The 14,516-nt window shown below is 27.4% G+C and overlaps 2 protein-coding genes and 1 long non-coding RNA gene across 4 annotated transcripts in view; 1 reads left to right on the top strand and 2 right to left on the bottom strand.

Moving 5' to 3' along the window:
- Window positions 1-141: 141 nt before the first annotated feature.
- LOC136081904 (uncharacterized) lies at window positions 142-2,127 on the bottom strand. Its single transcript, XM_065800297.1, has 2 exons — window positions 647-2,127; window positions 142-537 (listed from the first exon to the last, which is right to left on the bottom strand). Exons 1-2 carry the CDS (start codon window positions 944-946, stop codon window positions 277-279), a joined length of 561 nt encoding a protein of 186 aa, XP_065656369.1. The 5' UTR covers window positions 947-2,127; the 3' UTR covers window positions 142-276.
- A 669-nt stretch (window positions 2,128-2,796) lies between these two features.
- On the bottom strand, window positions 2,797-8,110 carry LOC136081906 (uncharacterized). The gene is made up of 4 exons (XR_010639239.1): window positions 7,598-8,110; window positions 7,352-7,453; window positions 7,130-7,240; window positions 2,797-2,932 (listed from the first exon to the last, which is right to left on the bottom strand). It is a non-coding gene; the product is annotated as an uncharacterized LOC136081906 (long non-coding RNA).
- A 53-nt stretch (window positions 8,111-8,163) lies between these two features.
- Window positions 8,164-14,516, top strand: part of LOC100206706 (protein PF3D7_1417600) — a 53,610-nt gene continuing 47,257 nt past the window's right edge. For both annotated transcript variants that reach the window (XM_065800296.1, XM_065800295.1), the window contains exons 1-3: window positions 8,164-8,443; window positions 12,962-13,143; window positions 14,054-14,469. In XM_065800296.1, the coding sequence (XP_065656368.1) occupies window positions 13,042-13,143; window positions 14,054-14,469 (518 nt within the window). In that variant the 5' untranslated portion in view covers window positions 8,164-8,443; window positions 12,962-13,041. The remainder of the gene's footprint in view (window positions 8,444-12,961; window positions 13,144-14,053; window positions 14,470-14,516) is intronic.

The following is a 14,516-nucleotide window of genomic DNA, read 5'->3' as shown; positions in this document are numbered from 1 at the left end:
TCTAAAAAGACTACCTGTTTCCATGCTGGTCCAAAATATAGGTTGAGGTACTGTTACAACAAAATTAATGATTCCTTCATTCCTGTAAATAGTAAAATCTATCTTTATTACTGATTTTTATTATTTATGAATTATACACATGAAGTTAGAATGCACCTAAATTATATATGTGTAGCTTACATTGTTACATAATTTTGTTATATAACGTTTAAAAGTATCTAGGTATTGGATACTCCTATACTAGTGCACAAATCAGAACGTAGATAAATAGTCCTACTATTCTAAATCATATTTTCCTTGCCTGATTTTGCTCCACCCATCACACAAAATTGCTACACTTAAAGCTGTTCCCACAAGTTCTTTAACGGTTTCATTATAAACCCTTTCAAGTAGGGAATTAGACAACATATCACGGTTAGGTAATTTAAATGCAGGTCTCAATTTTGCAAAGCTGTTTATCCATAGTTTATTTTCAAAAACTCTTAATGAGCACCCAGTACCATAGACAGCGCGTGCTAAATCCATTTGCGATTCATCCTGTAAAAACATGAAATTTACAAAAATTGTTATTACAAAAATTACTTATGTACTAAATAAGGTTTGCTAAATATTTGAAAGTATTAAATATTCTAAATATAATTCTTACTATTTGTTCATTAGTCATTTTGTCCGAGAAAATGTAGGATGCAATTTTATTTTTCTGAGGTGTGAATGGAACTCTTGTTGAAGAATGCAATCGTTTCAAGGGAGGCTTATCTGAATTGGTTTTATTTGGCTTACAATCTACAAACTTAGGGATTGTAGACCTACTTTGGTTTCCACAACAGCTTGGGGTTCGAAAGAAGGACTCAATTGGAATTTGCAATATAGCAGATGATAAACATATTTTTTCCTTTTTTTCGATACATTGAATAGGTAAGTTTTCAGGAATATCTTCTTCCATCATTAGTTCAGTTTGAACTTTCTTTTGTTGAAAAAGGCATATCGTTCAAATATTTGTTTTTTATTTGATCTCCACATTTCATACATTTTGCAATGTGCTCGGTCATTCGAGTGCCATTTTTTGATAGCTTTAAGCTGCAAAATTTGCATATAACTTGTTGAGTTTTAGAACCTTCAGATTCTAAAGGTGCCTCATTGAACAATGTAGCTACAAAACATTTCTTTCTGCCTGGCATTTTTTTTTTTAGATTTCTTTTTTTTTTTTAATAAATATAAACAATATTTTTAAAATTGTTTAATATTAAGTTTTTTTCATTAGTTATGCAAACTTAGTTATTGTGTTATTTTTATTTACTTGAATACTTTTTGAATGAATAAAATTTTAGATATCTAATTGCAATTTGAATAAACGTTTGAAAAAAATGATTTAAATTTTCTAAACTCAAATGAATCCAAGATAAAAAAACTTATAAAAAACAAAATTAAATCTTCAAAATAAACCAAACTATTTCAATTTTAAATTCCAATAATTAAAACTAGTTAAAATTTCAATTTTAAACTCTGTTTAAAATTGAAATATATAAAATAAAGAAATAAACTATTAAAATTTTACAAAAGTAATAAACAAGAGTAAACATTAAAGTAAATTTTATATAACTGTTGGTTCATTTTTGTATTTTGCAATGCAGTGATATTTCATTCATTTTTATGAATGAAATAACACTGCTAAAATAACATTTTTATTTCATTCATTCAGTAGTGTTATACTTACAATTAAGTAGTAGCTACTAGTATAGTTTTTTTGAGATATATTAAAAAAATTACTTAATTTTTTTTTAATATTTAATACTGTTTTTTTTTAAATATGCATTTTATTTAATAGAAAACATTCATATTTTGAAGGTTTAATGCCTCTGAAACTGTTTCAAGTATTATTAATATCTTAAATTTAATAAATACTAACAAAATAAAAAATAAAAAAAACTATAAAAAACAGTTTTTAAGAAGAAAAAAACCGTTTTTTTTGGGTTGCAACTCTATAAATTTGTAAGAAATATTATATAGGGTAAAATACATTACATTTAATAAAAAACATGTATATTTTGAAGGTTTACTGACACTGTAACTTTTTAAAGGATAATTGATATATAAAATTTAATGGACACCTAAAAAAAACAAAAAAAACCATTAAAAACATGTTTTTAAGACAGGCCTGTTTTTTTTGAGTTGCAACTCTAATCTAGATACAATTTCTTTGTAGATGTTCGCTTATAATGCAATTCCAAAACAGGGAAGCTTTCTATGTCTTTTTTTACACAAGCTACTATAGATTCCTTTGTTTTTTTACCAGGTGTATTTCACCATCCTTTATCCATGCCCACAAATAAACCAAAATTGGCACCTAGGATTGCTGTATTAATAGGCCCATTTGATATGCATAAAGTCTTCTAAAAAAATTTTGCACATGCTCTATGACTGCCATTATTGTTTTCTAAAAAGTAAGTTTTAGACACATGACGTTGCCTTATTACTATCAGCATCAACTTTTTTACGTTTTTGTAGCTCTGTTGCTACACATTTAATTATAAAATCCTTTTGCCTATTATAATCGGAAAACCCCCAATATTTCCTACAGATTTCTTGTCTGTCCTCTTCCAAAAAATTATTTGTACAACCTAAACTTGCAATTTGAACAATTAAGAGTTTTTGGTGCTTTGGCAGGAAAACACTTTTTTTTATTACTAAATGGCAAACAATTTGCCCTTTGCGATTTAGTGATATTTTCCTTCCACCTTTCTGGGTGACTTGTTCTATGTCTGGTCAACAATTATTCTTTTTCTTCACACATATAATCAGAAAAATTGGAAATTTCAAATTAATCTCGTTCGTGGAGCTGGAAGGTAGTGTCATCATCGGAATCTTCACTTAAATCATTTTCCTCGTCGTTATAAATCTTGCGGTCTACGTGCCGCCGCGAGTCAATTTTCACCTAAAAGTACAAATTATTCATAAACGAAACTTAAGTAATTACCCAGTGGGCACAATGACGTTGAAATAACGTTGAAACAACGTCGCAAACCGACGAAATGCTATGTTGAAACAACGTTGAAATTTGGTGGAATTGGAAACAAAATCCGACGTTGAAAACCACAATGTTGAAACAACGTCGATGAAAACGTTGTTTCAACGTTGTTATAACGTCTTATCGACTACATATCATCCATATTTCAACTTCAATAAAATAAAAATTAAAAGTTCAACGTTGAAATTACGTTGTTTTAACGTCTTATCGACAATATATCAACAATATATGGTTGATATATTGTCGATAAAACGTTAAAACAACGTTCAAACAACCTAATTTTAACGTTAAATTTTGGTCATTTGATAAAAATTATGCAGCCTATTGGATATAACTTATATCCAATAGGCTGCAGCCATGTTAAATTGTCATCGTTAACATGTTAAATTGTCTCGACTTAGATTGCGATAAAATAAGACAATAAAAAAGCAATATTTTGCGCTAAAAGTAGTGTATTTCATGTTCAAAAAATTATTTAAGGGAGTTTATATAAGAAATAGATAGAATGTTAACATTTTATATATACATTTTATATTAAAATATTCGAATCGTCATTTACGCACCGACCGCCACCATTAGATCTGTCGGGTGCATATTTCAACAAGTTACCAGGACTCTAAGCATTTGAATATTGAGATAAAATAAAAAAAAATAAAAATTATAAATAAGTAATTAACGGTGACATCAACGTTGTGTTATATTTCAATTACATCTACGTTTTTGAAACAAAAAATTAGTACATGTTATTCTAGAGTATTTAGAGATAAGAAAAACCAATGTGTGAAATAAATTTGTCATAGCATGTTATCTCAGTTATACTTTGAAAATCACAGATTAAAAAGAAAAATTTCTTAAGAAACTTATTTTTTGCCGCACAATAACTAATAATTACCACAATTTGCCATGTGTTGTCTTATATTTATTTGAGCTATATGATGCTTCAATCGAGTTTTAATTGATTGCTCGTCCCCTTAAATCCCCGTTCAGATTTTATGTATGTTTTAACTTGGTTGCTATGGTATTAAATTTTGCATAGCAACAACTCATTTTTACATTAACGTTGTTTTAACAATATTTTACTTGCGCTAAATACACAATATTGGGGGTATGTATTAAAATGAGATTCAGAATTCTTATGAGGTTAACTTTTTTTGGTTACTATGGATACCTTACTTTGCATAACATAGCAACAACATATTTTCGGTAGTTGTTAGTAATTTAATTACTAACACTGACAGTAATTTAATTACTTTTAATTTTAATTACTAACACTTGTAGTAACTTAATTACTAACAAGTATTAGTAGTCCAGGCGGCATATATATTATAACATTTTACTTTTAAATACAAAATACTTGTTACAATAATTATTTAGATATGGTTTTGTTAAACTTAGACATTCATAATTTTCTCCAAAAAAACAATCTTAGTATTTCAAAACAAAATATTACTGAAGATATATTAAAATTTATTCAGCCAAAATTTGCTGATTTTAAAGACGTTGATTTTAGACATGCTGTTCAACGATTTGTTTACTTGTATAAAAAAAAGTGGAAATCTGCAAACTATACTGTGAAAAATTTTGAAAAGAAGTTTGTGAACTGGCTTAATGAATATTTAATTGTCAGAAAAAAAGACAATGAACCAACTGCAAGTAGACGTGGTCGAAAACCAGTTGCATTTGATAATAGTTCTAATAAAACTAAAAAACGGCGTGTATCTTGTTTAATTAAATCTCATTCATCCAATGAATTATTTTTTGCTGCTAATAAAAAATTTAGAGATGAATCTGTTGTTATTGCTGCCAAGAATGTTTTAAATATATCAAATACAGATAAAGCAACTAAATATTCAGCAGAAGAAGCACTGGCTTTAATAATTGATGCAAGTCTGACAAAAGCTTCCTATCAATTGATTAGAAGCGGAGCCTTGGAGAAAGAATATAACATCTACCCCGCTTACAATGATGTCAGAGATGCAAAATTGAAATGTTATCCTGCAAACATAACAGTGGAGGACTATTCAGCTTCAGTTCCTTTAAAAGATTTAATGACTCATACTTTGCAAAGAATCTGTGCAGTTCAGGAACCTGTGCTAAGGCACTTGATATTGAACGACAAAGCAATAAAAACAATGACACTAACGTGTAAGGCTGGTTTTGATGGTGCTACTGGCCAAAGCATTTATAAACAAGTTTTATCAGAACCCGAAATTAACAGAGATTTAAAGCGTGAAGAATCATTATTTATTACTTGTCTTGTCCCATTGGATTTGACTGGATTTAACAACAGCAACGAAAAGGTGCCAATTTGGAGAAATCAAAAGTCGTCCTCCACAGCCTATTGTAGACCCATAAGATTTGCATACAAAATGGAATCCAAGGAATCTGTGATTGAAGAAGATCAGTACATTAAAAGTGAGATAGAAAGCTTGGGTATGATTTTATTAGAGGTTTGCGGATCTTCTATTGAAGTGAATTGTATTATTGAACTTACAATGATTGATGGGAAGGTTCAAACAATATTATTTGAAAAAAATAACTCATACCAATGCTGTTCAGTGTGTGGTGTCTCTCCAAAAAATATGAATAGTCTTGATATCCTTAATATAGATTATACTAACAGAGAGTTCAAATATGGTCTTTCCAGTCTTCATGCATGGATTCGATTTTTTGAGATGTTATTGCACATTGCATATAAAAAAGAAACAAGAAAGTGGCAAGCAAGATCTAAAGAACACAAAGAAAAGGCATCTGTAGCTAAACAAAAGATTCAGACTGATTTTATGAACAAAATGGGACTTGTTGTTGATTTCCCTAAAAGTGGTGGTTCTGGAACAAGTAATGATGGCAATACCTCAAGGCGTGCTTTTGCACCATATGAACAAACAGCTGAAATTCTGGGTATTGACCAAAACCTTATATTCAGATTTTACATTATCTTGGTAACGCTCTCTTCAGGATATGAAATAGACTGCTTAAAGTTCAAGGATTATTGTTTTGACACTTTTAGACTATATGTGTCCCTTTATCCATGGTATTACATGGCTCAATCAGTTCACAAAGTATTGATACATGGACATGACATAATTAAAAGCCTTACATTACCCATCAGACTTATGTCAGAGGAAGCTCAAGAGGCTAGAAATATAGACTTTAAATCTTATCGCGAAAATTTCAGCCGAAAAACATCCAGAAAAGCAACAAATACTGATCTTATCAATAGACTCCTAGTTTCCAGTGATCCTGTTATTTCATCATTGCGTAAATCAACATCACACCAAACAAATCATAAAGCATTTCCTTCAGATGTTTTACAATTACTTAAACGATCTTCAAACGATATTATTGTTTTATAATTTTTTGATGTAATTTAAAATTGATAACGTTTTCTTGCACTATTTTTTGCTTTTATTATTCCTAAAACATTATTTACCTAAATACTCAATTTTTATTCAATATAGGTGGGTCAAAAATCCGATAAGATATTCAAATATCAATTTACCACTTTGTAACTAAGGAAAGTATCCGGTAACTAAGCAATATAAGTATCCATAACAACTAAATTTAAAAAATTATCACTTTTGTAAGAAGTGTGATCTCATATTGGTACTCATGCCAAATTTAGTGAATATAGCACTTATAAAATATCTGCAGATAACAAAAGTAGGTTGTTGCTAAGCAAAATAAAGGTATCCATAGCAACGAAATAAAAAAATATTACCTTCATAAAAAGCGCAGACATCATATTAGTACTCATACTAATTTTAGTGAATATAGCTCTAATATTAAATTAGTTATGAATTTTGTCCAGTAAAAGTGCATTCTGGCCCACTGTGCAATGACTCGTAAAGTCACGCATGCGTATTTGAGTTCTCAAAACGCAAAACGAACGGTGAAACTCATCATATAGACGTTGAATTAACGTTGATTCAACGTCGTGTTAAGTTGATCGTTTTCAACGAATTTTCAACGTTGATAAAATGTTGATTTTTGGTTATGTGACGTCGCGACTAAAAATCAACCTTAAATCAACGTTGAAATTGCGTCGTGTGTCCACTGGGTAATGTCATGATCAAGTTAAAAAGATATTATAAAGAAAATTACCTCATTAGCATTTTTACTTTCTTCTCTTTTATCAAGTGTATGAGTACATATTGAATCCATGTTAGTTACTACTTTCTCATTCACTTTTTTTTGAGCACAAGTTTTGTTTTCCTACAACATCAATTATTATGAAATAAATAAATAGCAATAAAAATAGATATTGTCAGTCAGGTGAGTTACACTACTAATAGCTTCTTGGTTATCAAAATAAAATAAACTTACAATTGGGTTTGTATTCAAAGTGTAACATTGTGGTAGCTAACTAATTCCGGCAGACTCAACATCATTCGTATGTTTTTGAGCACGAATTGTGGCTTCAAAATCCTAAAGTAAGATAATATCTAAGCATACCAATAAAGTACAGAAACACGAAATAATATTTACAATATATAATAACAGTAAAGTTTTAATAACTTAACATAATTAAGAAAACATTACGTAATTATAAAGGTTAGGTTATGTACTTACTGGATTACTTATAGTTCCGGAGTGTCTTTGTTTTTTTAATGCCAATTCGACTAAGTATTACCCTCTTGAATTACTCATTATAATATTATTTCACACCCAATACTATTTATTAAGTAATTAAATGAATCAAACAAACAAAAGAGTAACTAAAAAGAGCGTGCTCGAAAAAAAATACATTTGACAGATGTCATTACGAACCCGTTTATGGTTATGTATTGCCAACAAGTACGCTCATGACTTTTACCTGCCGTAAGAACTTGCAAAACAGCAATTAATAATATCTCTAGATAAAATACTACGATTTCGGATTGGTTTACGTACTTAGTGACTTTTTCTTGCAATATGTTGTTAATATTTGGGCATCATAGTGTACTGTACCCATAAAACTGTACTTAATGAGTTTTACTCGTCAAACGACGATTTATTTCGTTGATATTGCAAGGTCTTCGCAAATGGCGGATGCGTTTTTATAACGGCAAAAGAGAAAATTAAAGATAAATATAAAGAATATTGAAAAAAAAAAAAAAAAAAAATCTATATATAAAAATATTAATTATTTATTTTATAAGCACAAATAACTTATCAACGATCATATAAATTAACTTGAAGCAAACACACACCAAAAAGCATTCAAAAAGGAAAAGAAAAAATATATATAAAAAAATAAAAAAGAACTTCGAATTTTTTAACACTTTATAAACTTAAATAAGAAAAGAAAAAAAAAAAAAAAAAAAGAAGGAAAAAAAAAGGTAAACAAAAGAACGAAAAGTAAAGTAAACAAATAAAAAGAAGAAAAAGATAAGAAGAATTTAATAATCAATTAAAAAAGAAAGAAGAAAAAGTAGTGTTAGAAGATTTTTTATTTTTTATTATTTCTTTATTTTTTGTTTTAGATAATTTTCTTTTTTCTTTACGATAAAACTTGTAATCATGATTATAATTCATTAGTTATTATTTTTCAGTCATTATGTTATTATTTATTTTCTCACATTATTTTATTTATTCATAGTTAATTGTATTTATTATTAGTCCTCGTTTGATATCTAGTTATTTAATATATTACATTTATTTTTAATATTATATTTTTATAAACTTATTTATTATTGACTTATTTTTATTTGTTATTGTTCTAGTATCTTTGTTGATAATAATATTATTAGTAACAGTTAACAGTAGTTATATTATTATTAGTTTATATTATTAATATACTAGATATTATTATAGTATTAGTTTTTTTATATTCGATATTTATTGTTGTCATTGTTACTTTTAACATTAGTTCGTGGTTTGTCTAATTTTAATTTATTTTGATTGTTTAATTTTATAAAAGTTAGCTTTTAATTACCTTTAATGTGATTCTTTTTTTCTATCATTGTTCTTATTTTTTTGTATTGTTTTAAAAATTATTTTCGATTACTCACGCTAACGGTTACCCAAGTTTTAAATTATTAAATTTAGTCTTTTACTTTGCATTAATTTTTTAAACCTCTATTTTACACTTTAGTCACTTTAATTAGTTAATACTGCATATACATAAAAATATTTTTTCTAAAGATTATGGCATTCAAATCTCTCTGCAATACTTGTCATAAAAATATAACTGATAATCAAAGAGCCATCCAATGTGATCTGTGTAACTCATGGGTCCATGCAATGTGTACTCATATTAATGCGTACTCTTATAATCTTCTTTCAAATGACTCGTCAGATTTTTATTGTCATAGTTGTTTATCTAAGAGTATGGCGTTCAGCTCGATTTCCAACTTGGAGCTTAAATCAACATTATTATGTAAGAATATACCTACTAGTTCATTAAACTCTTTTGAGACTCCAAGTAATCATAAAAAGATCTTTAAAGATCTAAATAAATTTCCCAGTTCTGTTAATTGCAAATACTATGACGTTATTGATCTCAATAAAACTATGCTCCCCAATTCGGAACTATATATTCATCTTAACATCGCTTCTCTGCCATTCCACATTGACGAACTCTGTAGTCTTATCAGCTCTCTTAACAATTTTCCCTTAGCAATAGGTATTACAGAATCTAATTTATATATAAACGATACAAATATAACTGATATATACATAAACGGGTTTAATATTGAGCATTGTCCTACTGAGGCTAAAAAAGGAGGAGCACTTTTATACTTACGCTCAAACTTAAACTACGTAGTTCGCAATGATCTTATGATTTACTCATCTAAATATTTAGAGTCTATTTTTGTTGAAATCGAAAAACCTTGTGAATCAAACATAATAATTGGCTGCATTTATCGTCATCCCTCAATGAATCAACATGAGTTTACTTCTTCCCACTTAACTCCTCTACTTGAAAAGCTAAGTAACGAAAAAAAAAAGATCTTTCTAATGGGTGATTTTAATATGGATCTATTAAGTCACAATGAATCTAACCCTGTTTCTACATATCTTGATTCTTTAACTTCTTACTCACTAAGCCCTTCTATAATTTTACCATCACGCATAACGGCTACATCTAAAACGCTGATTGACAACATATTCACAAACTTTCATTCAACTGATCAATACTCAGGTAACCTTACGATTTCAATTTCAGACCACATGGCACAATTTATTTGCATTCCTGGCATACCCAAACACCCCAAAAAAGTAAAAACTTACAGACGATGCTTCAAAAAATTTAATAAAAGTTTATTTATTGAAGAAATTTCTAATATCAACTGGGAACTCTCTATTAAAAAAGATGATGATGTTAATAAGTCTATGGTTTTTATTTTAAAAACATTTGATGAAATCTTAGACCGACATGCTCCTTACAAAATACTAACCAACCAACAAATTAAACTAAAATCAAAACCTTGGATAACGTATGGAATACTTAAATCTATCTCAGTTAAAAACAAACTTTATAAAAAGTTTATAAAATCAAAAAATATTTATAAGAAAAATGAATTATTTACAAAATTTAAATTTTATAGAAACAAAATTTCCAATTTATTAAAATTTAGCAAAAAAACATACTATATTACGTATTTTAATAATAATCTGAATAGTGTTAAAAACACCTGGAAGGGAATAAAAGAAATAATTAATATTAGACCTTCAACACACAATACATCTTTTAAACTTAAATTGAACGAAAATCTTATCACTGATCACACTGCCGTATCTAATATATTTAACAATTTTTTTAGCACTATACATAACAAACTACTTAGCAAAGCCATACCCCCAAAACGCGTATTTAGTGACTTTCTTAACATTCCAAATGCTAAATCGTTTTTTATTAATCCTGTTACTGAAAATGAAATATCTGGTCTCATTACAAACAAGCTCAAAACTGAAAAAAGTCTTGGTCCTAATAGCGTACCTACATTCCTCCTTAAACTAGTCCCACACATTATTTCAAAGCCTCTCTGTACTGTTATAAATAACTCATTTAAAAGTGGTATTTTCCCAGATATTTTTAAAGTTGCCAAAGTTATTCCAATATTTAAAAAAGGCTCTTTACTAGATTTCACAAATTATCGACCCATCTCCTTGCTTTCTAATATAGGTAAACTATTTGAGAAGGCAATGCATATTAGGCTTTATGCTTTTCTTGAAAAATTTAAATGTTTTTACACCCATCAGTATGGATTTCGTGCCAATCACTCCACAACTCATGCTCTCATTGAAATGACTGAACTGATTAGAAAAGCAATCGATGACAAATATTTTGCATGCGGTGTATTTGTCGATTTACAGAAAGCGTTCGATACAGTAGATCATTCAATTTTGTTAAAAAAATTAGAATATTATGGGATCAGAGGCGTACCCCTTAAATGGTTTATTTCGTACTTAAACAATAGAACACAATTTGTTGCTATTAATGACTCAAAATCTACCCTTGTAAAATGTTCTAATGGTGTTCCACAGGGTTCAGTATTGGGACCACTGCTTTTCCTTCTTTATATTAATGATCTTCATACGTCCATTAAGTTTGCTACTGTTTACCACTTTGCTGATGACACTAACCTAATGCTAATTAATAAATCCTTAAAAAAAATTAACAAACACATTAACCATGATCTTGCCAATCTAGTTCAGTGGCTTCGCTCCAACAAACTTTTTCTAAACTCTAACAAAACTGAACTTATTATCTTTAAATCAAATAAAACAAAAATCTATAAACATATGAACTTTAGATTAAGTGGCAAAAAAATTGAACCTGTTAACTCAATTAAATATCTTGGTATAAAAATTAATTCAAATCTTTCCTTTTTATCCCACTGTGAAGACTTAGCAATGAAACTAAGTAGATCTAATGGTATGTTGGCCAAAGTTCGCCATTATGTTAATCTTGAAACACTTTTGAACATATACCATGCTATTTTCGGCTCACATCTTATATATGCATGCCAAGTATGGGGGCAGTCCCATCAACAAGCTCTTATTAGGTTATCCCACCTCCAAAACAAGGCTTTAAAAATTATTTATTTTCAAAATATTAAATTTAATTCTAATGTGCTCTATCTAACTTCTAAAGTATTAAAACTATGTGACTATATTCAATTTTCAAACTGCCAATTTGTCTGGAACCACCAACACAATAACCTACCTTTAACTTTCATCAATTTCTTTTCCAAAAGTGCCAACTCTCGTTATCACCTTCGTTCCAATAGTAATTTAAACCTGTCTGTCTCTAAACATTGCTCTCATAAATACGGACATAAATCTATAAAGTATCAAAGCATTAAAACTTGGAACAACCTTCCTTATGAACTAAAAGCTCTCAATTCATTCTCAACCTTTAAAACTAGATTATTCTACTTTTTATTAAAAAAATATAGTTAGTGTTTATAATTTCTATTATCAATTTTTGTTGTCTTTAGTATTTTTTTTTTTTTTTTTTTTTTTTTATCATATATTTTGTTGTCATTACTATTGCTTATTGTTATTTCTATAAATATTTACATTACTATTATTAACTACTTTTAACTATTACTACTAATATTAATATTGTTATCATTATTATTATTATTATTTTTGTTATTATTGTTATTATCATTATTATTACATTATTATTGCTATTATTATTAGTGGTATTATTAACACCGTTATTTTTATGTTATAAAGTTATTATTAACATCGTTATTTTTATGTTATAAAGTTTATTATTTTTATTATATATTATGAAAATTAGCATTATATTTATTTGAATTAGATATTATTAACATTAGCAGGTGTTTACTTTATATTAGTAAATTTACTATTTGTAAACTTCCTTGAGTGTAAAATCTTATTTCAGAAATAAATTATTGATTGATTGATTGATATTGATTATTTGATCACGTGAAATGATGTCATGAATACGTCATAAAAATTTTATTTTTTATCAAGGAATAACTGCGACAGATAAAAAAAAGCGAAAGATGTCCGTAACTAAATAAAGTTCAAATTTGCTAAAGCAAAAGTTCATTATGGAAAGATTAGAAAATTTGATTGTTAAAGCACACTATGGAAATGTTGTTAGGCGTTTCAGTATATCTTTTCTGCTTACGTATGCAAAGTTGATAAGCATGGTAAGTTTGTTGTTTATTATTAAGTTTATTTGTAAAGACAAAACTAAATTAGGAAAGAGCTATTTAGAATTTCAAAAAAATATTTTTTAGCAGCACATAACAAATAAAAGTTAAATGAAGTTACAATTGACTAATTGAGATTACTTTTAAACAGCAACTTCAAAATTGTTTGGCTTTTTTTTTTATTAATAAAAGTTACATATTTAATTTGCATGGTCAGGTTCAGTGTTATTCATATAGTTAAAAACTAATCATTGGAGTGACACCTTAATGAAGTAAAAAAACATCTAAAAACAAAAGTATTTCAAAATAAAAATATGAAATCACTCTAATAATAGCAGCAACTAAGAATTATTGCTAGATTACATAAAAAATGTCAATATAAACAATACACAAAAGTACATGACACTATAAAGAATATTCAAAAACACAAAACAACATAAGAAAAAGTATTTAATAATATAAATAATATACATAAGTTATTAAATCTTAAAAAATTGTTCTTTTTGTTTTTATTCATAATATTTAGTGGTAGAAAAATCCAAACCATTTTTATATGTTAATATGGTTCTTTTTATTATTATTTACCATTTTCGAATTAATCACTGCTTTTAGTTTTTTTTTCTTTAATTTCTTTTTTTATAATCTTTTTTTATTTTCTATATATTTTCCTATCACATAACATAATAAAGTTGTATGAGTAATATACACATAATAGTATAATAGCTATTGTAATATTTAAATAAACGTAAATAATTATATATGATTTTGTATAAATTATAAATTGTTTGTAATATAGTTTTGTTGTTATATATATATATATATATATATATATATATATATATATATATATATATATATATATATATATATATATATATATATATATATATATATATTTTAATGCTAGTTGAAAGAACTTCTTGAAATTGATTTTATTGCCAATTTAAAATTCATGGATGAAGAAAATGATTTGATAACTGTAAGTACAGAAGAAGAATATAAAGAAGCTTTAAAAACAGTTTCAAAAACTGATGGTATCTTAAAACTCTTTGTTAATGATGGTTATACAGTACCACAACTTCACAATAAAAAACCACAACTTCACAATAAGAAAGATACTAATCAAGATAAAACAATAAAAGAATGTAAGTTTGATTTAAACACTGATAGTACTGGTTTTCAACATATACAATCATCTAAAAATGAGTTTGTAGAGAACGAATGCAACCATATTTCATCTGCAGATAATAAAAAATGGAGTTTCAATTCTAAGAAAAATGAACGGAAGAAAAAACATAAAAGTTCATCTGATGATTCAAGCAGGTAATTTGGGTTAGATAGTTACATATGTATTTATAATCAGTTTATGT

This window comes from Hydra vulgaris, chromosome 06 (assembly GCF_038396675.1).
Source record: "Hydra vulgaris chromosome 06, alternate assembly HydraT2T_AEP".
In the NCBI taxonomy this organism is placed as follows: domain Eukaryota; kingdom Metazoa; phylum Cnidaria; class Hydrozoa; order Anthoathecata; family Hydridae; genus Hydra; species Hydra vulgaris.
The sequence above is the reverse complement of the archived record's forward strand: the minus strand, read 5'-3'. Positions and strand labels throughout refer to the sequence as shown.